Source organism: Bombina bombina, chromosome 1 (genome assembly GCF_027579735.1).
Source record: "Bombina bombina isolate aBomBom1 chromosome 1, aBomBom1.pri, whole genome shotgun sequence".
Taxonomy (NCBI): Eukaryota; Metazoa; Chordata; class Amphibia; order Anura; family Bombinatoridae; genus Bombina; species Bombina bombina.
The window spans coordinates 1,335,770,357-1,335,794,769 of record NC_069499.1 but is presented as its reverse complement, the minus strand read 5'-3'; the positions used below and the strand labels follow the sequence as shown (position 1 = coordinate 1,335,794,769).

At 38.6% G+C, this 24,413-nt stretch overlaps 1 protein-coding gene across 3 annotated transcripts in view; it reads right to left on the bottom strand.

Moving 5' to 3' along the window:
• IL34 (interleukin 34) overlaps positions 1-24,413 on the bottom strand; it is a 163,063-nt gene that overhangs the window by 80,951 nt on the left and 57,699 nt on the right. For all 3 annotated transcript variants that reach the window (XM_053702301.1, XM_053702291.1, XM_053702294.1), the window contains exons 3-4: positions 17,999-18,099; positions 15,533-15,610 (exon numbers count right to left, since the gene is read on the bottom strand). In XM_053702301.1, coding sequence (XP_053558276.1) covers positions 15,533-15,610; positions 17,999-18,099 — 179 coding nt within the window. The remainder of the gene's footprint in view (positions 1-15,532; positions 15,611-17,998; positions 18,100-24,413) is intronic.

Here is a 24,413-nt window from a genome sequence, read left to right as displayed (position 1 = left end):
CAATCAACAGTTAGAACCTAGGTTCTCTGCTGCTCCTGAGCTTGCCTAGATAGACATTTCAGCAAAGGATAACAAAAGAAGGAAGCAAATTAAAATAATATAAGTAAATTGGAAAGTTGTTTAAAATTGTATTCTCTATCTGAATCATGGAAGAAAAAATGTGTGTTTCATGTCCCTTTAAGGATCCCCCACATGCCAGGACTCTCCTTCTCAGTCACTATTATAAAGACCCCATCTTATAAAATGTTAACTATTTAAAAACCTTAAAGGGACATGAAACTATTTTTTTTCTTTCATGATTCAGATTGAGCATATAATTTTAAACAACTTTCCAATGTATTTCTGCTATAATTTTTGCTTCATTTTCTTGGTATCCTTTATCGAAGGAACAGCAATGCACTAATGGGAGCTAGCTGAACACATCTTTAAGCAAATGATAAGAAGTAATTGGAAAGTTGTTTAAATTTGCATGCTCTGTCTGAAAATGTTGGGGTTTTATGTCCCTTTAACATCTAAAATGCATAACACCTTAAAAAAACCAGGACCTTTTGATTTTTAACCAGACAGAAAAAGAAACATATCCCATTTGGGGGTGCGGAGTCTGGCCGTGCAGGGATATGGCCGCACTGTGCTGAAACTCTGGGCAACTTTATCCCAACGCCTAATTCAAACGGCATAAAGTGCCTAAAAAAGCTAATGAATCGATAGCTCAACATGCCTAGCACCTGAGGGGCAACCTTTTTAGAACCGGACAATCTTATCCAAGATGCTGCATGATCCGATAATTGAAACCGGTGAGCTATGCATTGAGCTGCGCCATGTGACTACAGCCTTCTGAGAAGCGGCGCTTCAGTGGACAGCAATTATTAACCTGATAAACAGGTATAACGGGCCAAGGAAGATACTGATACCACCCATGAGAGCACAATGACCTGACAAGATAAAACATATTCTGACTAAGACGAGCAAATACACCAGTAATGGGGTCCCAGCAGCTATCTTACATAAAAACAAACCAGGGGACACAGGGACAGATGGGAATCCCCACATATAAAACGTTCATAGCCTAAGATGACCACCATGAGCACCTCATCCTCAAACTGGATGCTATAAATTCCTCACTTCCTTTTCTCAAAAGTTGGATGCTGACCTAGGCACACAGAATTTTATAATTTGTATCCTTTGTGAAAGAACATAAAGTTCCCCCAACAACAACAAAAATCCACATTAATTATTTGTCATTCACAGAGCTGTCAATCAATAATTTGTTGGGGGATTTTTATGGATTGAATAACCTCATTCCAAAATAAACTGGCTGGCACAGCAGGTACGTCCAGCTATTGCCTCTAGTTATACAAGTCATTCATTTATACCTTATTGTCTCTTGATTTTTGTTTGATTTTTTTGTTAAATACATTTTTATAAAGATTTTCACACACATAACATTAGGAATAATTCAAAAACATCACCAAATGAACATGGTTTTGAAGGTGCATATTGCCAGTGTAGACATAAATATAATGTATAAACCAAAAGAGGCATTTGAATTACAATGCATCAGAAAACTACATAAAGTAAGTATCTATCACACTTGCAATAGGGAGGAATTGTAGATGCACAGAAAAAAAAGGAAGGGGGGAAAAATGATATACTTTATTGAAAATAACAATCAAGAGCCTACCTCTCCACTAAACCACAACTAGGTATGCTATCTTGATTTTCAAGGAGGTTTTCAGCAAAGCTGGCTCTGATGATTAGCTGCCATAAAGACTCATGTCATACTAAATGTTGTCAAGGGTGAGGGTTAGAAGATAAATTAAAAAAAAATGAAAAAAGTGCCTTCAAATGAATACTGAAAACACTGGCAAGCAGTGCAGATGATTGTGACATTAATTTTTTTTAAGCCCTGAAGAATGCGGTTGGCATTGTAAGGTTAATTCGTGCCAAACTGACCAGAAGGCAGATTTATCCTCTGGTCGTTTTGGCACAAATTAATGTCACAATCATCTGCACTGCCACTAAGTCTCTCTAAAGTGTTTTCTGATTCTCTGTACTGTACAGCAAGCAACTACACAAGCACAACTTGAGAAGCTGAGAAGCGTAACTATACACATACTGCACCCCGGCTGCACAGCACCCCTCACCCCCCTCTACACACACACTTGCGCCTGAATGGTTGTACTTGCAACCCTCACTCCTCTCTACAAACACACTTGCGCCAGTGCCTGAATGGTTGTACTTGCACCCCTCACCCCTCTCTACAAACACACTTGCGCCTGAATGGTTGTACTTGCACCCCTCTCTACAAACACACTTGCACCAGTGCCTGAATGGTTGTACTTGCACCCTCACCCCTCTTTACAAACACACTTGCACCCCTCTCTACAAACACACTTGCACCTGAATGGTTGTACTTGCACCCCTCTCTACAAACACACTTGCACCAGTGCCTGAATGGTTGTACTTGCACCCCTCACCCCTCTTTACAAACACACTTGCGCCAGCGCCTGAATGGTTGTACTTGCACCCCTCTCTACAAACACACTTGCACCTGAATGGTTGTACTTGCAACCCTCACTCCTCTCTACAAACACACTTGCGCCTGAATGGTTGTACTTGCACCCCTCACCCCTCTCTACAAACACACGTGCGCCTGAATGGTTGTACTTGCACCCCCCACCCCTCTCTACAAACACACTTGCGCCTGAACGGTTGTACTTGCACCCCTCACCCCTCTCTACAAACACACTTGCACCTGAACGGTTGTACTTGCACCCCTCTCTACAAACACACTTGCGCCTGAATGGTTGTACTTGTACCTATCACCCCTCTCTACAAACATGCTGCTCGGACACAGTTGCATGGTACACCCTTCAGTGCCTTTACCGTTGGATGAGATCTCACCTCAGAGATCTGATGATCCGGATTCCAGCGGCTCCTTTCGTCTAAGTGCTCAGTCCTCCTGCTCAGTTCACCACGTGCCCACACGCTGCTATACTCCTGCCTGCTGCTTTCACTAAGTACAGTTAAAATTGTGTTATTGTGTGCACAGCCGCCGCGTGGGTGGAGCTGAGCAGGAGCCAGTGCCACAAGTAAACAAGCAACAGGGTAATACTAATCTCTTTTACCCAGACGGACCCACCACCATTGGCTGCACACCTGATGTGAGAGGGCCCCCCAGTAAAAAATCCAAAGAAAAAAACTTATTGTAATTTTAATTTATGAAAAAAAAACAAACTGCTGGCTGCTGCAGTATTTGATTATGCATGAGGCGGGGCCCCCTTAAGATGTGGGGCCCTCGGGCAAGGGCCGATTTGCCCGACTTGTCAGTCCACCCCTGCAAATACATATATAAAACAAAACAAAGCAGGGAGATCAATGGCACGTTACATAAAAAAATCTAAATCCTTTTATATTCTACATATTAAAGATAGCAAAGGAAAATCACACCATTCCTTCCGTGGCAGAAACATTTTGGAAATATTACCATAATCTGTACAGCCTCTGCAAATCAACACCAATGAATGATAGCAACATCCAGAATACAAAATATTAAAGACTACCTCTCAAAACTAAAATTACTTAAATTAAACCCAATCCAAAAAGAAAAATTAGATGAACCCTTTTACCTTAAAGATCTCCAAAAAGTAATAAAAGGCCTTCCATCTCACAAAGCATATAAATATTACAAAATACATATATAACAACTAGCAACCCACATGTTGTCATTCTTCAACAACATTGATAAAACACACCCTTTTTCGAAACACGCCCTAGAAGCCCACATACTTGTACTTTTAAAACCAAACAAATCACCGGAGCTGACATCAAGTTACCGACCCATATACTTACTTAATACAGACATCAAAATATTTTCTAAAATGGTAGCAAACAGAATAAACACCGTCTTACCAGAAATAATTAACTTAGACCAAGTGGAATTCATACTAGGAAGGGAAGCAAAAGATAACACAGGCCTTGAACATAATATTTCATGCATAAAAAAATAATATACCACTAATTATCCTATCAACGGATACAGAAAAGACCTTTGACCATGTTGCTAGGGACTTTCTAAAACTCACTTTAGAGGCAATGGGATTTGTCCAAGACATCATATCACGCATACTATTCTTATATTCCCAACCAAATGCCAAAATTCTTATAAAAAGGGCCCTATCCGAGTCATTCCAGATAACAAACGGTACTAGACAAGGATGCCCACTATCCCCCCTACTCTTCACCAGCGTAATTTAAACACTAGCCAAGAGAATCTGATCACACCCAGATATATCCGGCATACATATTAGAGATTGTGGTGCACATCCATACAAAACTTCTGGAGATCCATTATCATAGAAATAGAAGATATAATAGAAATACAGATCCCTCTAGACCCTCTAATATGGCTATTAAATAAACCCCCCAAATGAAAGTAGAAGCCATTCTTAAAATTATTTTTCATAATGACCAATAGCATCAAAGAATTGGAAAGCCAAAGACCCACCTACAGAAAAGATGTGGATACAAACAGTGTCAGAACTGTTGTTATTGAAAGGAATTGTATTTTTTGAAACAGGATAGAATGGTCATTTATGCAGAAATGCTGATGACATGGGAATCATACCTAAAAATTAAAACAACTAAAACAAATCACAAATACTAGGCCTCTGAAATGAACAATTTATTCATACATTGTCTGACAAATGCTCAACATCTTAAGCAATACAACAGAAAATAAATATGGGGAAAAGTACCAATCACATTGACAGAGATATATTGTTCTGACAGACAAGATATCATTAATATTTGTTTATTTTCTTTTATTGTTGATTTATGTGTTAATTAGTAAAATTGAATTCGCTAAACAAATGTTACTATAACTCAAATGTCTCAAAAAAGGAGCTGCGTCTCCAAACTATGTGAACAACCCATTTTACTTTCAATAAAGCTAATTTGAAAAAAATAATAATACAAAGTAACCTATAAAAAAAACAAAAGAAACATATCCATTTTGTCATTAAGCCCTCCTACGTTGATCCTAATTTGTTTACTACTTATAGTGCTAAAGCCTTATATACAGTATTTACAATTATATATATTTATATTATATACATATATATATATATACATACAGTGTGTATATACTGAGTGTATATATATATATATATATATATATATATATATATATATATATATAAAAGCATCTATGTTTATAATTAACAGTCTGCAAGTAACTTTTACATACTTAGACATTGCTTTTGTCAAATATTCAGATATATAACTAAATTCAGACAGAACAGATTTACCAGACTGGTGATGTTTTGGTAGCGTAGCACATCTTCATATGTCACATACAGTTTGTAATCTAGTGGGAAGTTATCCTCCTGTGATGAGCAAAGGAAAATGTAATTATTCCCAAGGTTATTATCCCACATAGGGCCAGATTAAGAGTGGTACGGTCCAACAGTTATGTACAAGCAAAAAGGGGTTTACCACTTTTGTTTGCACACATAGGGTTTATTGCTTATATTAGAAGCTTAAAGTAAACTTGCGCTAGAATGATTACCGCGTCCTCAAAACACTGGTTAACTGCTTCACAAAACAAAAAAGAGTAACAAAACACATCAAAAATACATTACAAAGTACAGTTATACTCATGATAACACTGTCTAATAAAAATTATTTAAAAAAAATATTGCACAAAAAAGTTATAAAGGCTCAAAGATATGAGGTCTCAGGTGTTAGAGAAAAAAGGCTGCAAAAGGGCTTTAACATTGAGACACATAAATATGTAAAAGTATGTATATGTATTATTTCCTTTTCCCTAAGTTTGACTTTCTTTGTCCTACTTATGCTATAAGCTAGAATCTCCCCCCTGAGTACTGCCTTTGCAGTTTCCCAAAAAATAGTGGGACGATTGATATATTCACGATTAAAAGAAGTAAACTCTTCAAACTTAGATTTAAGCCAGTTTTTAAACTTAAGATCTGATGCCAAGTAAACTGGAAAGTAAAACCGACCGTTTCTTGGAACAAAGTCGCTAGGTTGAAAGTCAAGGAAGATAGGGGCATGGTCTGATATACAAATAGGGAGAATTCCAGAGATCACTTTTAATTACACAGCCTTTCATCTAGGAGGAATAAGTCGATCCTTGAGAGAGACTTATGTGCCCTAGAGAGACAGGTGAAGTCTCTAGAATCAGGATTCTGTGACCTCCAAATATCTCTGACCCTAAGGTTCTGGAAAAGTCTAATGAACAATTTTGACTCTAGGTTATCTCTTTTACTTCTAGGACAGGAAGAATTTTGTCTGAATCTATCTAGAGGGTATTGTGGTGCCATATTGAAATCCCCTCCTACTATCAGGTAGCCCTCCACATAGGTCATAATATTCGCTTGATGTGTTTCCCAAAAAGGCAGGCTGAAAACATTGGGAGCATATATATTACATAATGTATATAGTACCTTAGCTATTTTAATTTTTACCATTAGGTAACCTTCCCTCTGAATCTGAGTTAGTGTGGAGAACTTGATACTTTAGCTTCTTTCCCAAGAGAATCTCAAGCCCTCCTTTTCTTTGTACACTGGAGGAAGAGAGAACCTCCTTAACCCATGAGCACTTAAGCTTAAGAACTTCCTCCAGTTTTAAATGGGTTTCCTGTAAAAAGGCAATATCAGTGTTTTTTTTCTTAGATGAGATATTATTGTTTTTTGTTTAATAGGAGATGTGATACCCCCAATATTCCAAGAGACTAGCTTAAATCTACTTATCACGTCTATCATCTAGGAAAAAAAGAGAGTGAATCTTTATATAGGGAGAAACTAAAAATGCTGAAACCACCACCCAAGGGAAACGAACATAACAAATATGACCGAAAAGGGAAGGAAGGGAAAACACAATCGGGGGGAAAAAAAAACAAAAAAACACAAATACACAACAACAATAAGACGAATATAACCCAAATAACCCCACGAAGGACTGTCATTGACAGTAGAGTAAGTACAGTATGAAGATAATTGCCTATCTCACTCTGAAGAGAGAGTTTCAGCAAGAAATTTTTCTGCCTCTCTAGCAGAATCAAAAAAGTGTGTTTGGTTATTGACCCTAATCCTCAGTCTAGCTGGATATATTATGGTAGCTCGAAAACCTTGATTAATGAGCTTCGAACAAATGGGGGCCAAGTCCCTCCTCTTTGCCGCTGTCTCGGCAGAGAAGTCTTGGAATAACATTATTTTTGCATCTCCAAGAAATATGGGTTGTTTTTTTCTAAAGAATTGTAACAATGTAACTTTATCTTGATAAGTTTAAATTTTTACGATAATTGGCCTAGGCCTGGAGTTCCCTTTACCAGTTGTGGGCCATCCTAGCCTATGTACCCTTTCTAGGACCATCTGTGATTGAATCTGCGGAATTTGTAAAAGTTGCGGTAAGGTAACAGTTAGAAAATTATTAAGATCTTCATACTGTTTTTCTTCTGGCACGCCAATAATTCTGAGATTGTTCTGCCTGGAACGATTCTCTAGGTCTTCTAGCTTACTCTGAATCTTCAAAAGTGTAGAATTCATAGCTTCTAGCTTAGTGTTGTGACCTCCAGAGAGGTCCTCCAGATCCGAGATTCTTTGCTCTGCCTCAGATAATCTACCAGAGAATTGCCAAATGTCATTTGTTAGTAGTGAGATATCTTGCTTAATCTCATCTTTGAGAGTGTCGAATTTGGGAGCCAGAGCTTCAGAAATACTTGAAACTAATGATTGTGCATCCAAAGGCTCATTTAAGTGCGCAGGGTTGATAGGTATCGGGTGTGCGTCCGCCGAGGTATCCAAGGTAGGCTTATTTTTCCGCTCTCTTTGTCTAACCGCCATAACTGAAGGTGAAGTTTTAGGATGTGAATTTAGAAATTTGTCCATGTGATTGTGCTTGAGACAAGGAGAAAAAAGGAGTTATCAGGTGTCCGAATATGTGAGGGAATATAAATTATAGAAGGGGGGAGATCCCACTAGTGAATTGAAAAAAAAAGAAAGAAAAAAAAGGAAAATAAGAAAAGGAAAAAGGGAGGGGGGAGTGTTAGTGAGTGATTGTGATATGTGCCAAAAAGAGGAAAAAAGGGATGCAGTGCTTAGTGACTTTCAATTCAGTTAGGGAGATTGGCAGATCACTCTAACCCCGTACGAACAAAACAAGAATCAGTAAGAATACCCTTTCAAGAAAATATCAGTCTGATTTGAGGCATAACAAACAATTCGATCTAATTTAGAGGCCCTCTCGGAGTCTTCTCTTAACTCAGTGAACTCTGTGTATCTTTTCTACTTTTACCTTCTTACTAGTGGAGTAGCTAGAAAGAAGAATTTAATGAAATAACCTTTCCCAGGAGTATTTGTATATAGAGGCGGATTATTTAGTCTAAACTGTGTTTGTAAATAACCCACAAGGTATTGAGAAATAAGATGAGAGCTAAAGCGACCCTCTTTTTTGTAAATGGCCCACTAAAATATGAGATATTACAGCAATACAGGAGGGAATAATAGGATTTAGAATTAGGTTTTTTAAAAGAATTTTATAGAAAATTTTCCATCTAAGCCTAAAAGTATAAGACAGAAACCTTTATCTTGAAAAATAACTTCTTTTTTTTTTCTTACCACCCAACCCATAGATTTGTGGTGCGTGTTTGGGTACAAAAGATTATTATCCCTCTTAAGGGTGTGTAGGAATCCACACTTAACAAAAGAAGTTCTGTAGCCAACAGTTAGTATTTAGTTTGACAGTAATTAGGAAAAAAAACAATACAATGCCCAGAGAGGCAATCAAGGAAAAAATAAAAATAAACTAAATACTAATTATAATAATTGTCAATAGGGTTATGATAACAATGCAAATGTCCACCATAATGTCCATGTTAATAATGTGTAATAAAGTAGAGTTTGTGGTTACATATACTTTATATTGAAGCCCTGCTAATCAGGGTAGCACAAATAAAAGGTTGTAACTTCTGAAACCCCAAAAGTAATACAGGGGTTTTTGGCTCACTTTATTTCTAAGAGCCCATAAGAGAAAAGATACGTCTAAGAGTACAAAGAGGTATTCCACCTCACAACAGGTTATAGGAAAAGGCCACCAATCACGCCTCTGGATTTGGGGGAAAGCCCAGGAGTCCCCAATCCAAACAACCGAGAGTCCAGGGTCACAAGAGCAAGGAGGTAACAGGCAGGAATCTTCACACTACGACTCAAGTCCCCTTCACGCAGCACCGGTGGGAGGGGGCAGACAAACAGAGCCAGCGAGATCCAGCGCCCGAATGGAGACACTTCCAGAGCAGAAAACAAACTACCCGCAGCTGTCTACACCCCTAATGGCAGCGTTCCAGACAAGGCAGATCCCCTACTTACAGCACCTGTAGAGGGGGGGGGCGCATGGCCCCTAGATCACCACAAGAACCACGACAGGACTCCTCCAGAAAAAAGGCACGGTCGGAACCTCTTGCAGCCGAGCTCAGATGGGGCACAGGGACGGCTGGTAAGTTCCTTCAGCAGGAAAAGGAAACTACTCCAAACTTATGCCTATAGAGGGGATAGAAACAGGCTGTAGGCAACTTGAGTAGATTTCTTCCCCCTCACACAGCACCCGTGGGAGGGGGAGGAAGCAGCAACCAACCGGATCACTAGTGTGCTTCTGTAAGACCGATGGAGAACAGCTGGAAGCTGGTAGAGAGCTGAGAGGGGGGTAGCGTGAAAAGCAAGCCGCAGGTTCCAGGTAGCTGAAAAAGACTCTGCCCCCTCACGCAGCACCCGTGGGAGGAGGGAGGGAGATGTTGGCTTTGCAGGCTGCTAATATGTCCCCACCAAAATGAGATAGAAATAGATATAATAAGCAATAGCGATCAGTCCTTCTAGTTTACTGCAATGTACAGATTAGTACGATGATATAGCACTAGGGGAGTGCCGGTAGCAGTGTGTAGATTGCTATGCAGGCCGCCCAAGGTCCTGGGTTTTCGGCACGAGATTTCTCTGCCAATAGCTATTGCTGGGAGAGTCAGAGCATGCGTTTACGTGGCCTTACGCTTATGCTCCTCCCCCGGAACTCACAGAGGATACAATTTTAAACAACTTTCTAATTTACTTCTATTTTCTAATTTGTTTCATTCTCTTGGTATCATTTATTGAAGGAGCAGCAATGAACTAATGGGTTCTAACTGAACACATTGGTGAGCCAATCACAATCGATATATATATGCAGCCACCAATCAACAGTTAGAACCTAGGTTCTCTGCTGCTCCTGAGCTTGCCTAGATAGACATTTCAGCAAAGGATAACAAAAGAAGGAAGCAAATTAAAATAATATAAGTAAATTGGAAAGTTGTTTAAAATTGTATTCTCTATCTGAATCATGGAAGAAAAAATGTGTGTTTCATGTCCCTTTAAGGATCCCCCACATGCCAGGACTCTCCTTCTCAGTCACTATTATAAAGACCCCATCTTATAAAATGTTAACTATTTAAAAACCTTAAAGGGACATGAAACTATTTTTTTTCTTTCATGATTCAGATTGAGCATATAATTTTAAACAACTTTCCAATGTATTTCTGCTATAATTTTTGCTTCATTTTCTTGGTATCCTTTATCGAAGGAACAGCAATGCACTAATGGGAGCTAGCTGAACACATCTTTAAGCAAATGATAAGAAGTAATTGGAAAGTTGTTTAAATTTGCATGCTCTGTCTGAAAATGTTGGGGTTTTATGTCCCTTTAACATCTAAAATGCATAACACCTTAAAAAAACCAGGACCTTTTGATTTTTAACCAGACAGAAAAAGAAACATATCCCATTTGGGGGTGCGGAGTCTGGCCGTGCAGGGATATGGCCGCACTGTGCTGAAACTCTGGGCAACTTTATCCCAACGCCTAATTCAAACGGCATAAAGTGCCTAAAAAAGCTAATGAATCGATAGCTCAACATGCCTAGCACCTGAGGGGCAACCTTTTTAGAACCGGACAATCTTATCCAAGATGCTGCATGATCCGATAATTGAAACCGGTGAGCTATGCATTGAGCTGCGCCATGTGACTACAGCCTTCTGAGAAGCGGCGCTTCAGTGGACAGCAATTATTAACCTGATAAACAGGTATAACGGGCCAAGGAAGATACTGATACCACCCATGAGAGCACAATGACCTGACAAGATAAAACATATTCTGACTAAGACGAGCAAATACACCAGTAATGGGGTCCCAGCAGCTATCTTACATAAAAACAAACCAGGGGACACAGGGACAGATGGGAATCCCCACATATAAAACGTTCATAGCCTAAGATGACCACCATGAGCACCTCATCCTCAAACTGGATGCTATAAATTCCTCACTTCCTTTTCTCAAAAGTTGGATGCTGACCTAGGCACACAGAATTTTATAATTTGTATCCTTTGTGAAAGAACATAAAGTTCCCCCAACAACAACAAAAATCCACATTAATTATTTGTCATTCACAGAGCTGTCAATCAATAATTTGTTGGGGGATTTTTATGGATTGAATAACCTCATTCCAAAATAAACTGGCTGGCACAGCAGGTACGTCCAGCTATTGCCTCTAGTTATACAAGTCATTCATTTATACCTTATTGTCTCTTGATTTTTGTTTGATTTTTTTGTTAAATACATTTTTATAAAGATTTTCACACACATAACATTAGGAATAATTCAAAAACATCACCAAATGAACATGGTTTTGAAGGTGCATATTGCCAGTGTAGACATAAATATAATGTATAAACCAAAAGAGGCATTTGAATTACAATGCATCAGAAAACTACATAAAGTAAGTATCTATCACACTTGCAATAGGGAGGAATTGTAGATGCACAGAAAAAAAAGGAAGGGGGGAAAAATGATATACTTTATTGAAAATAACAATCAAGAGCCTACCTCTCCACTAAACCACAACTAGGTATGCTATCTTGATTTTCAAGGAGGTTTTCAGCAAAGCTGGCTCTGATGATTAGCTGCCATAAAGACTCATGTCATACTAAATGTTGTCAAGGGTGAGGGTTAGAAGATAAATTAAAAAAAAATGAAAAAAGTGCCTTCAAATGAATACTGAAAACACTGGCAAGCAGTGCAGATGATTGTGACATTAATTTTTTTTAAGCCCTGAAGAATGCGGTTGGCATTGTAAGGTTAATTCGTGCCAAACTGACCAGAAGGCAGATTTATCCTCTGGTCGTTTTGGCACAAATTAATGTCACAATCATCTGCACTGCCACTAAGTCTCTCTAAAGTGTTTTCTGATTCTCTGTACTGTACAGCAAGCAACTACACAAGCACAACTTGAGAAGCTGAGAAGCGTAACTATACACATACTGCACCCCGGCTGCACAGCACCCCTCACCCCCCTCTACACACACACTTGCGCCTGAATGGTTGTACTTGCAACCCTCACTCCTCTCTACAAACACACTTGCGCCAGTGCCTGAATGGTTGTACTTGCACCCCTCACCCCTCTCTACAAACACACTTGCGCCTGAATGGTTGTACTTGCACCCCTCTCTACAAACACACTTGCACCAGTGCCTGAATGGTTGTACTTGCACCCTCACCCCTCTTTACAAACACACTTGCACCCCTCTCTACAAACACACTTGCACCTGAATGGTTGTACTTGCACCCCTCTCTACAAACACACTTGCACCAGTGCCTGAATGGTTGTACTTGCACCCCTCACCCCTCTTTACAAACACACTTGCGCCAGCGCCTGAATGGTTGTACTTGCACCCCTCTCTACAAACACACTTGCACCTGAATGGTTGTACTTGCAACCCTCACTCCTCTCTACAAACACACTTGCGCCTGAATGGTTGTACTTGCACCCCTCACCCCTCTCTACAAACACACGTGCGCCTGAATGGTTGTACTTGCACCCCTCACCCCTCTCTACAAACACACTTGCGCCTGAACGGTTGTACTTGCACCCCTCACCCCTCTCTACAAACACACTTGCACCTGAACGGTTGTACTTGCACCCCTCTCTACAAACACACTTGCGCCTGAATGGTTGTACTTGTACCTATCACCCCTCTCTACAAACATGCTGCTCGGACACAGTTGCATGGTACACCCTTCAGTGCCTTTACCGTTGGATGAGATCTCACCTCAGAGATCTGATGATCCGGATTCCAGCGGCTCCTTTCGTCTAAGTGCTCAGTCCTCCTGCTCAGTTCACCACGTGCCCACACGCTGCTATACTCCTGCCTGCTGCTTTCACTAAGTACAGTTAAAATTGTGTTATTGTGTGCACAGCCGCCGCGTGGGTGGAGCTGAGCAGGAGCCAGTGCCACAAGTAAACAAGCAACAGGGTAATACTAATCTCTTTTACCCAGACGGACCCACCACCATTGGCTGCACACCTGATGTGAGAGGGCCCCCCAGTAAAAAATCCAAAGAAAAAAACTTATTGTAATTTTAATTTATGAAAAAAAAACAAACTGCTGGCTGCTGCAGTATTTGATTATGCATGAGGCGGGGCCCCCTTAAGATGTGGGGCCCTCGGGCAAGGGCCGATTTGCCCGACTTGTCAGTCCACCCCTGCAAATACATATATAAAACAAAACAAAGCAGGGAGATCAATGGCACGTTACATAAAAAAATCTAAATCCTTTTATATTCTACATATTAAAGATAGCAAAGGAAAATCACACCATTCCTTCCGTGGCAGAAACATTTTGGAAATATTACCATAATCTGTACAGCCTCTGCAAATCAACACCAATGAATGATAGCAACATCCAGAATACAAAATATTAAAGACTACCTCTCAAAACTAAAATTACTTAAATTAAACCCAATCCAAAAAGAAAAATTAGATGAACCCTTTTACCTTAAAGATCTCCAAAAAGTAATAAAAGGCCTTCCATCTCACAAAGCATATAAATATTACAAAATACATATATAACAACTAGCAACCCACATGTTGTCATTCTTCAACAACATTGATAAAACACACCCTTTTTCGAAACACGCCCTAGAAGCCCACATACTTGTACTTTTAAAACCAAACAAATCACCGGAGCTGACATCAAGTTACCGACCCATATACTTACTTAATACAGACATCAAAATATTTTCTAAAATGGTAGCAAACAGAATAAACACCGTCTTACCAGAAATAATTAACTTAGACCAAGTGGAATTCATACTAGGAAGGGAAGCAAAAGATAACACAGGCCTTGAACATAATATTTCATGCATAAAAAAATAATATACCACTAATTATCCTATCAACGGATACAGAAAAGACCTTTGACCATGTTGCTAGGGACTTTCTAAAACTCACTTTAGAGGCAATGGGATTTGTCCAAGACATCATATCACGCATACTATTCTTATATTCCCAACCAAATGCCAAAATTCTTATAAAAAGGGCCCTATCCGAGTCATTCCAGATAACAAACGGTACTAGACAAGGATGCCCACTATCCCCCCTACTCTTCACCAGCGTAATTTAAACACTAGCCAAGAGAATCTGATCACACCCAGATATATCCGGCATACATATTAGAGATTGTGGTGCACATCCATACAAAACTTCTGGAGATCCATTATCATAGAAATAGAAGATATAATAGAAATACAGATCCCTCTAGACCCTCTAATATGGCTATTAAATAAACCCCCCAAATGAAAGTAGAAGCCATTCTTAAAATTATTTTTCATAATGACCAATAGCATCAAAGAATTGGAAAGCCAAAGACCCACCTACAGAAAAGATGTGGATACAAACAGTGTCAGAACTGTTGTTATTGAAAGGAATTGTATTTTTTGAAACAGGATAGAATGGTCATTTATGCAGAAATGCTGATGACATGGGAATCATACCTAAAAATTAAAACAACTAAAACAAATCACAAATACTAGGCCTCTGAAATGAACAATTTATTCATACATTGTCTGACAAATGCTCAACATCTTAAGCAATACAACAGAAAATAAATATGGGGAAAAGTACCAATCACATTGACAGAGATATATTGTTCTGACAGACAAGATATCATTAATATTTGTTTATTTTCTTTTATTGTTGATTTATGTGTTAATTAGTAAAATTGAATTCGCTAAACAAATGTTACTATAACTCAAATGTCTCAAAAAAGGAGCTGCGTCTCCAAACTATGTGAACAACCCATTTTACTTTCAATAAAGCTAATTTGAAAAAAATAATAATACAAAGTAACCTATAAAAAAAACAAAAGAAACATATCCATTTTGTCATTAAGCCCTCCTACGTTGATCCTAATTTGTTTACTACTTATAGTGCTAAAGCCTTAAATACAGTATTTACAATTATATATATTTATATTATATACATATATATATATATACATACAGTGTGTATATACTGAGTGTATATATATATATATATATATATATATATATAAAAGCATCTATGTTTATAATTAACAGTCTGCAAGTAACTTTTACATACTTAGACATTGCTTTTGTCAAATATTCAGATATATAACTAAATTCAGACAGAACAGATTTACCAGACTGGTGATGTTTTGGTAGCGTAGCACATCTTCATATGTCACATACAGTTTGTAATCTAGTGGGAAGTTATCCTCCTGTGATGAGCAAAGGAAAATGTAATTATTCCCAAGGTTATTATCCCACATAGGGCCAGATTAAGAGTGGTACGGTCCAACAGTTATGTACAAGCAAAAAGGGGTTTACCACTTTTGTTTGCACACATAGGGTTTATTGCTTATATTAGAAGCTTAAAGTAAACTTGCGCTAGAATGATTACCGCGTCCTCAAAACACTGGTTAACTGCTTCACAAAACAAAAAAGAGTAACAAAACACATCAAAAATACATTACAAAGTACAGTTATACTCATGATAACACTGTCTAATAAAAATTATTTAAAAAAAATATTGCACAAAAAAGTTATAAAGGCTCAAAGATATGAGGTCTCAGGTGTTAGAGAAAAAAGGCTGCAAAAGGGCTTTAACATTGAGACACATAAATATGTAAAAGTATGTATATGTATATATGTCTGTACATATGTATTTATATGTGTATTTATTGTAAATATTTCACATTCCAATGTTCTGGCACATGGCAGAATATGTTCTATGTATATATATATATATATATATATATATATATATATATATATATATATATATATATATATATATATATATATATATATATATATATATATATATATATATATATATATATATATATAGGTCTAGCTATATATTGTTCAAAAAACATCAGATATATATATAGAAATATGTTTTTATGAATAAATAAAACATATTCTTCTATGTGAAGAATATTGGAATGTGAAATATTCATATTTTCATGTCGGTTTAGCGCACGTGAGAATATGCTATCGGGTTTGTGCACGAGAGTGGGGTGTGCACCATTGACTACTATGGGGGAATGCGTTAAAGCATGCTCAATGTCCTAAGTTCGGCTTTTTGCGTAAATCGGGTTAGCACTTGTGCGAAAACAGTTTACTTTCAACTTGTAATATGAGCGCTACCTGACGCACTCAAAATGCTTACTTCTAGAGAAGTTAGCGCGCTAGCGGGAGCGTTAAATACTGCTGCACTTGTAATCTGGCCCATAGTCCTCAGATTATTCCTCTTATTCAGCCACATCCGTTTAGAGTAACTAACATACATTTTGGATAGATAATATAGGTAGCATATACTGTATATTTATGCATATTTACCTTTTTATTTATATCCAGGATATCTCTCAGGCATTTGTTAACTTTACATTTAAGCTGAAATGCTACTCTGCAAACCTATTATGTGCAAACTGTTAGAAAGTGGAGGTGAGCGCCAGACAGGCTGAGGAGGGGGAAGGAAGCACCACTGGTATTTTAAACAACTGTGTGGAATAAATTCTATAATTATAATTTTAACCATTATCATAACCACCGTTTTTAAACGCTATTTTTTCATCTGTGCACTCCCAGCCCAATTGGTGCTTCCTTCCCCCTCCTCAGCCTGTCTGGCGCTCACCTCCACTTTCTAACAATTTATCTTTACATTGGGTACACTAGGTTACCCGCTGAGGAGAGCTAGAGGTATCCCCTATCCCCATTCCCTTAATCTGTTTTTTTGTGCAGGATATACATCCCATCTTCTATTATGTGAAAACTACCTAGAAAATTTCGGCTCTTCAAGTCAAAAGTACATTTTCATTATCCAAAAAACAACTTTGCAGTTTACCTCTATTATAATTTTTCTGTTCTCTTGGTATCTTTTGTTGAAATGCATACCTAGGTAGCCTCAGGAATGTCACCTTGAGAAGCCCAAACACAAATCACTGATTGGAAAAAAATCACTCTTGGGCTCCCCAAACCTCACTTATCCATTTTATAGCCATGAAAATGCTGTACTGTTTTAGAGCATTTTGTTGTTGTTGCATTGTTGCCTATATATGTATACTATGTGTTTAACCTCTGTAAAGTCAGCTCCAGAGCAGCAATGCACTACTGGGAGCTAGCTGAATATATTTGATAAGACAAATACAAGAGGTACCAATCACCAGTAGTACATTGCTGTTCCTAAGCCTACCTAGGTATTCTTTTCAACAAGAATACCAAGATATCAAAGTAAATTTGGCAACAGAGGTAAATTAAAAAAGTCTCTTAAAATCGCATGCTGTTAAATCATAAAAGTTTAATGTTGACTTTCACGCCCCTTTAAATATAGTCCTGATTTAACACATATTGTGAGGTAAGTACTGCTGCATTTTATACAGTATATTGAAAATTATGTTTTAAACAAAGAAAAAACTTTTGTATGAAAAAATAATAATATAAAATTAAATTACATCTTTCTGTTGTAAAACATCTGCAGACTGCATATTTCTCACAGTTGGAACAAGTGATTAGTTTTATATATATTAGAAAATCTGAGATATCATAACATCATTATGTGAAAAATGCTATAACCACTTGCAATGGCTGAACATTATAATTACCATGTAGAGTAAACGGTTATCGTACAACAGTTTGCCATTTAATATCTGTGTAATCTGACATTCATCCTGTAACATAGCAGCTTTCCATAGATCAAGTACACCTGCAACACAGAATGGATATAGTCACATATTTACATATCTATAGTGGTAAAAACTATTAAATGTTCCATTTAGACTGTAAAGCTCTCTAACCTTAGGCAGATTACTAAACCATGATTTATAATTTAACTTTTATTCAAGTCACAGTAAAACCATTGGTGCATAAAACAAAATCAGCTTGTTGACCAGTGTGACTATTGAGTTTCAGCGCAAGGCCGTATTCATAGACTCACATAGACGTTATTACACATCTTATTTAAATGATATAAAGTCAGACATCCCATTGGTTAAAAAAAAATTGGCTGGGGGGGGCGGAGCAGGCCACGGACCAACATGACCGCATTGTGTTAGAGCTCCAACACAGCCTGCTCTTCAGGGCGTTATAATGCCAGTTTGAAACACCACACAGTATTTATTTTTGCACCGCTTGCTGCAGCTTATCACCAGGGATCCACAAAATCCACAGCGGATCTCGGCAACACCCGCTACATGGAAGGGCCAAATTGCCGCCTAATCATCCCACACTCCAGTGCCGTGTGAAGAGGCGACCTCTGGATCACTCAGTTTATATCCGGCTCCAATTTAAGGGCTTATAGGAGAAGCAAGTAGAAGTGGTAGCAGCGCATAGCACCGGAGGGTGGAATCTAGCATAAGTACCAAGGGGTGAAGTGGAGGTAAGAAGGAGGGGGTTCCTGAAGATCAGACACGCAGCAAGGCCTAAAGTAAAGGCAATGTTCCCCCTTCAGAAACAAACATCTGGCAGCAACACCTTTCTCCCTTACCCAACATTGCACAGACATAGACCGGGTAGGAAAAGGACTAAATAAAAGATACAGACCCTGTGATTAAGAATTTAAAAAGGACATTGCACTCTTGCCACCACCATCTAGGCCGCAACTATGCCATCACGTTTATATCACTTCAGCAACAAGTGCCCCACACATTTCACAGAACTGAATTGTTAAAAATGGCAGCAAAGAACAAAGGCAAATCTGACAGAACTAGCAAAGGCCCTAGCTTAAGTGGTGGTAAGCTCAATGCCTCCTTTAAGACACTGGGCCCTCAATAGGCAGAAGACACAGAGCCTTCCTTGTCTAAAAACATAGACGTCTCATCACAAATAGAAGATAATTCACCTATCACTAGAGCAGACCTGAGTGCCTTAACTACAAAAGCAGACCTCACAGCTTTCATGTCTCAAGTTAGCCGAGTAATAAAGAACGGCATTGCTGAAGTAAAAAGAGACAAAGATTTAGGCGACAGGGTTCTTCAATTAGAGGAACAAACAGAAGAAACTTCTAAAACTTCAGATTGCATGACTATAGCATTGCAACAACAAAATACAACTATCGTACAGCTACAAACCCAGGTGGAAGATTTAGGTAACAGAGGCGGCCGCCAAAACCTGAAGATTTGTGGGGTCCCCGAAAAAATTCTCCCTGCACAACTGCCATTGTATCTTCAAAACATATTTAAATTCCTCTTGGGAATGGACAATAATGACACCATCTGCCTTGACAGAGCACACAGGGCCTTAAGAGCCAAACCAGCCACATCAGCACCTCCAAAAGACATAGTTCTTTGCTGCCATAAATATTTTGACAAAGAAAGAATTCTGCAAGCAGCCAGGAAAAAATCCCCTATTATCTATGGGGAAGACTCCCTTCAAATATACACAGACTTCAGTCCCATCACTCTAGCGAAACGCAAGGAAGCTAGATATCTCACACTACATTTACAAGAGTTAGAGATTCCCTACAGATGGGGGTTCCCGCTTGCATTCAGAGTAATCAACGATGACAAAACTATTACATATAAAGATCCAGAAGACCTGGACGAATTCTGAAAGCAATTGGATATACCTCATCCATCTCTACCCAGTCTTTCCGCTGATAACCCGAAAGCACAAACACAGAAGAAGACTGCATCTAAGCCTCAGCATTCAGAATGGGCCACCATGCCAAATAAAAGAAGAAACCCGACCACATCTAACATGGCATCAACACCAGGGGCAACTGCCCTGACCTGAAGCTTCCTCATTCACAAGAACAGTTACCAAGTAATAATGAGAGAACACCTTTACTGAATGATGACATAAACTGTCTCTAATACTGACATGATTTACAACAATTAATCTATTTTTTACAGTATGCCCTTGGAGAGTGGAATGGCACTGTGAACTGCCTAACCCCTCCCTTCCATTCTCCAACTGTTTCATGAAGAGTGGCTTAATTCTACACTTGTCACTAAAAATTGTTCATGCACTGATTGATAAGTGAAATTGATATTTGTTATGATTTAACTATTTGTTTATTAATTTTAATTAATTTTAATTTTGTGCTTGTTCTTCTTCTTTCCATTGCAATGTTGTTTTGCTATCTTCTTTACCCTAGTGGGATTTATATAGGGAGGACTTTTGATATGACAGTATTGAAAACACGGACAGGTAAAAATTCCCCACCTGATTTTTTAACTCACATACTATTAAGAAAAATGGAATAGGCATTTTAGTACACTGAAACCTACATTTACAACAAAGTGACGGACACTGAAGGGAGAATATTGATTGTTACAGGTCTATTTAAAAGACCTGTTAGTTTGGTCAATATATACTTCCCAAATACCAGAAGACAAAAATTCTTTCAACACCTTCTCCCTATGGTATTAGAACACAAAAAAGGGATGTTAAATTTTGGAGGGGATTTGAATGTTACATTAGATCCAACATTAGATGCATCCGCGGGTTCCCCGCAAACACAGATGAGATCACCTAATGTGGTATATAAATGTATAGAGCAATTGGGGTTAGTGGACACATGGAGAATACAACACCCAACACAGCAGAACTACACGTTTTACTCACATCCTTGGTCAGTTTATACACGTATAGATTATTTGCTCATTGACCAAGGCCACTTGTCCCAATTGAAGGAGTCTGACATACTGCCAACTGTTTTGTCAGACCACTACGCGGTATCCATAGAACTAGAATGTCCTAGTAGACCAATAATGCCCTACATTTGGAGGTTAGATGACTCCTTGCTCCATTACCCAATCACCTCTGACTCGCTTGATACATCATTGCAAGAATACTTCCAAATTAAAACAGCAGCAGATACGTCCCCAGGATGTGTCTGGGAAGCACATAAAGCAGTCATCAGGGGAGAGTGTATAAAATACAAATCCTTTATGAAAAAAACATATAATACATCAGTAAACACCCTAACAGCACAAATCAACCACTTAGAACTATCACATAAAAACAAATCAAAAGATCATACTACTCTCATGCATCTCACTAAAGCAAGACAAGAACTACATGCAATACTGACTAATGAAGCTCAAAGAAAAGCTCTCTATCTAAGGAAAAAATATTTTTATTATTATTATCATTTATTTGTATAGCACAGGGCAGGACCACTTTTAGCTAAATTACTAAAGGCACAATCACTCAGATCCCAAATAAATAAACTGATCACCCCTGAAAAAGATGTGATATATGACAGTAAAGGGATAGCGAATCATTTTAGCTCTTACTATTCCAACGTGTATAACTTACATTCGAATGAAGCAACCAGAACGCATAGTACAAATAATAAAATATATTGAAGAAGCCGACTTGCCTAAAATAGACCCTAGTGAAAAAGATCATCTTGAAATGCCTATTATACTGCAGGAGGTTAAAACTACCATCTTGGATTTACCTTCAGGAAAAAGTCCAGTTCTTGACAGTTTTACTAATGTGTACTATAAAAAATGTAAACACATATTAGCTCCACATCTACAAAACCTTTTTAACACTATATATAGATCAAGCCCTACCCAGTGAGATGTTGCTTGCCCATGTGTCGGTCATTCCGAAACCAAATAAATCTCCTACTGACCCAAGCAGTTACAGGCCTATATCACTACTGAATACAGATGTTAACATTTTTGGTAAAATATTGGCGACACAATTAGCTAGCATTCTGCAAGATTTAGTTCACACTGATCAGGTGGGATTCATCCCATGTAGAGAGGCAAGGGATAACACAATCAGAGCCCTGATTTTAATGTCTTACGCAAAGCATAATTCTATCCCAGTATTCCTCCTCGTGACTGATGCTGAAAAAACCTTTGATCGGATAAGCTGGCGCTTTTTAAAAGAAACTGTGACCTCAATTGGTCTTGGCCCGAAATTGATTTAAAGAATAATTTCCCTATATTCTCACCCCACTGCCAAGGTAAAAGCGAATGGAATGCTCTCGGACACTCTTTCCAAATTAAAAATGGAACCAGGCAGGGATGCCCTCTGTCGCCAACACTGTTTATTTTAACAATGGAAGTGTTGGCTGCCCATGTAAGAGCAAACCCAGAAACCAAAGGTATAGAAATTGGTCCACATACTTTTAAAATAGCACTATATGCAGATGATGTACTCTTTACGTACGGTGTTATCCCAATCCCACACCATTCTAGAGATAATATTAGAAATATATACATTTGGAAACTTCTCCAATTTCTTAGTCAACACGCAAAAATTGGAAATAATGAATATTTCCCTTAGGCAACATGAATTCCAAGCACTCTCTAACATCTGCCCGCTAAAACTACAAACTAAAACCCTCAAATATTTGGGCATACACATTTCCCCAGTGTCAACAACCCTATTCAACAGTAATTATTTACCCTCCTACGAGAGATACAAAGGGACTTGCACACATGGTTGAGTAAAACAATCTCCTGGTGGGATGTATTCAATGCATAAAAATGACCACACTACCCAAAATATTGTATATATATTACAGGCACTACCAATCCCTATACCTAAATGGTATCGCATACAATTACAAAAACATGTAAACTCATTTATATGGGGTAAAGGCAGACCCAAAATAAACAGAGATAATATGTACAAAGCCACTATCAACGGGGGTCTAGGTCTTCCTTGTATAGCCAACTACTTAGAGGCCATCACTTTACAAAGGGTCTTGGATTGGCATGGAGCTAGACACACCAAAGCATGGGTGGCATTAGACTCACATATATTAAAAGTACCTACTGTGGGTGCACTTTGCTGGGTACCAAAAAACTTACGACCACCCCAATGTCGAGAGCTACATAGACACATTTTTGAAACCTGGGATATGATAGTATCACAGAATAAACACATATCAGGAATCAAATCCCCTCTTTTCCTGATACCCACCAATGCTGAATTGATCGGAGGCTTCGATAATGGATACCAAAGACAAAGGGAATGAGGATATACAACACCTTTAACGGCGTTTGTCATGGATGGCAAACTTAAAGAACGAAATAATTTAAAAGAAATAGCAGGGGGTAATTACTCTAGCTGGCTTAAACATGCACAACATGAGCATTTCATCCATACCTCTCCCTATAGAACAGATTTTATACGGGCACTGACTCTATTTGAAAACCTATGCTCTAAAAAAGGACACAATACCACATTCTTTAGCAGTAGCTCAAAAACTTATACAAACACCTCATATAGCAAGTCTTCCTACATACACAATTAAATGGCACACAGATTTAGGGAAAGTGCTAGTTAGAGAAGAGTGGGATAAAAATTTAAAAAATACAAATAAATCATCCACTTCCCCATGATTATTGGAACTCAACTTTAAAGTGTTACTACGGTGGTATCTCACCCTGACCCTCATACATTCCATATACTCGGAGGCCAATGACAGGTGTTGGAGAGGGTGCGATGATAGAGGTAGCTATAAGCACATGTGGTGGGAAGGCAACAAATTAAAGCCATTATGGCAAAGTGTAGAAATGCATTACTTAATGATCTACCGAAATTCCAATGTAAACTGACACTAAGGGGCCTATTTAACAAAGGTCTGTCGGACCTGATCCGACAGTGTGGATCAGGTCTGACAGACCACGCTGAATGCGGAGAGCAATACGCTCTCCGTATTCAGCATTGCACCAGCAGCTCTTGTGAGCTACAGGTGCAACGCTGCCCCCTGCAGATTCGCGGCCAATCAGCCACCAGCAGGGGGTGTCAATCAACTGGATCGTACTCGATCGGGTTGAATTGCGGCAATGTCTGTCCACCTGCTCAGAGCAGGCGGACAGGATATGGAGCAGCGGTCCAGAAACACGGGGCTTCAAGCTCCATACAGAGCTTGATAGATATACCCCTAAACCTGTTACAAATAGGCCTGAATGGGGCTAAGTCCTTGATAGCTCTCAAATGGAAGACACAAGAAATACCAACAAAAAGAATGTGGACAGACAATGTATCTGACCTATTAACATTGGAAGAGCAGGGGTTCTTAAAGCAACATAGATTGAAAACCTT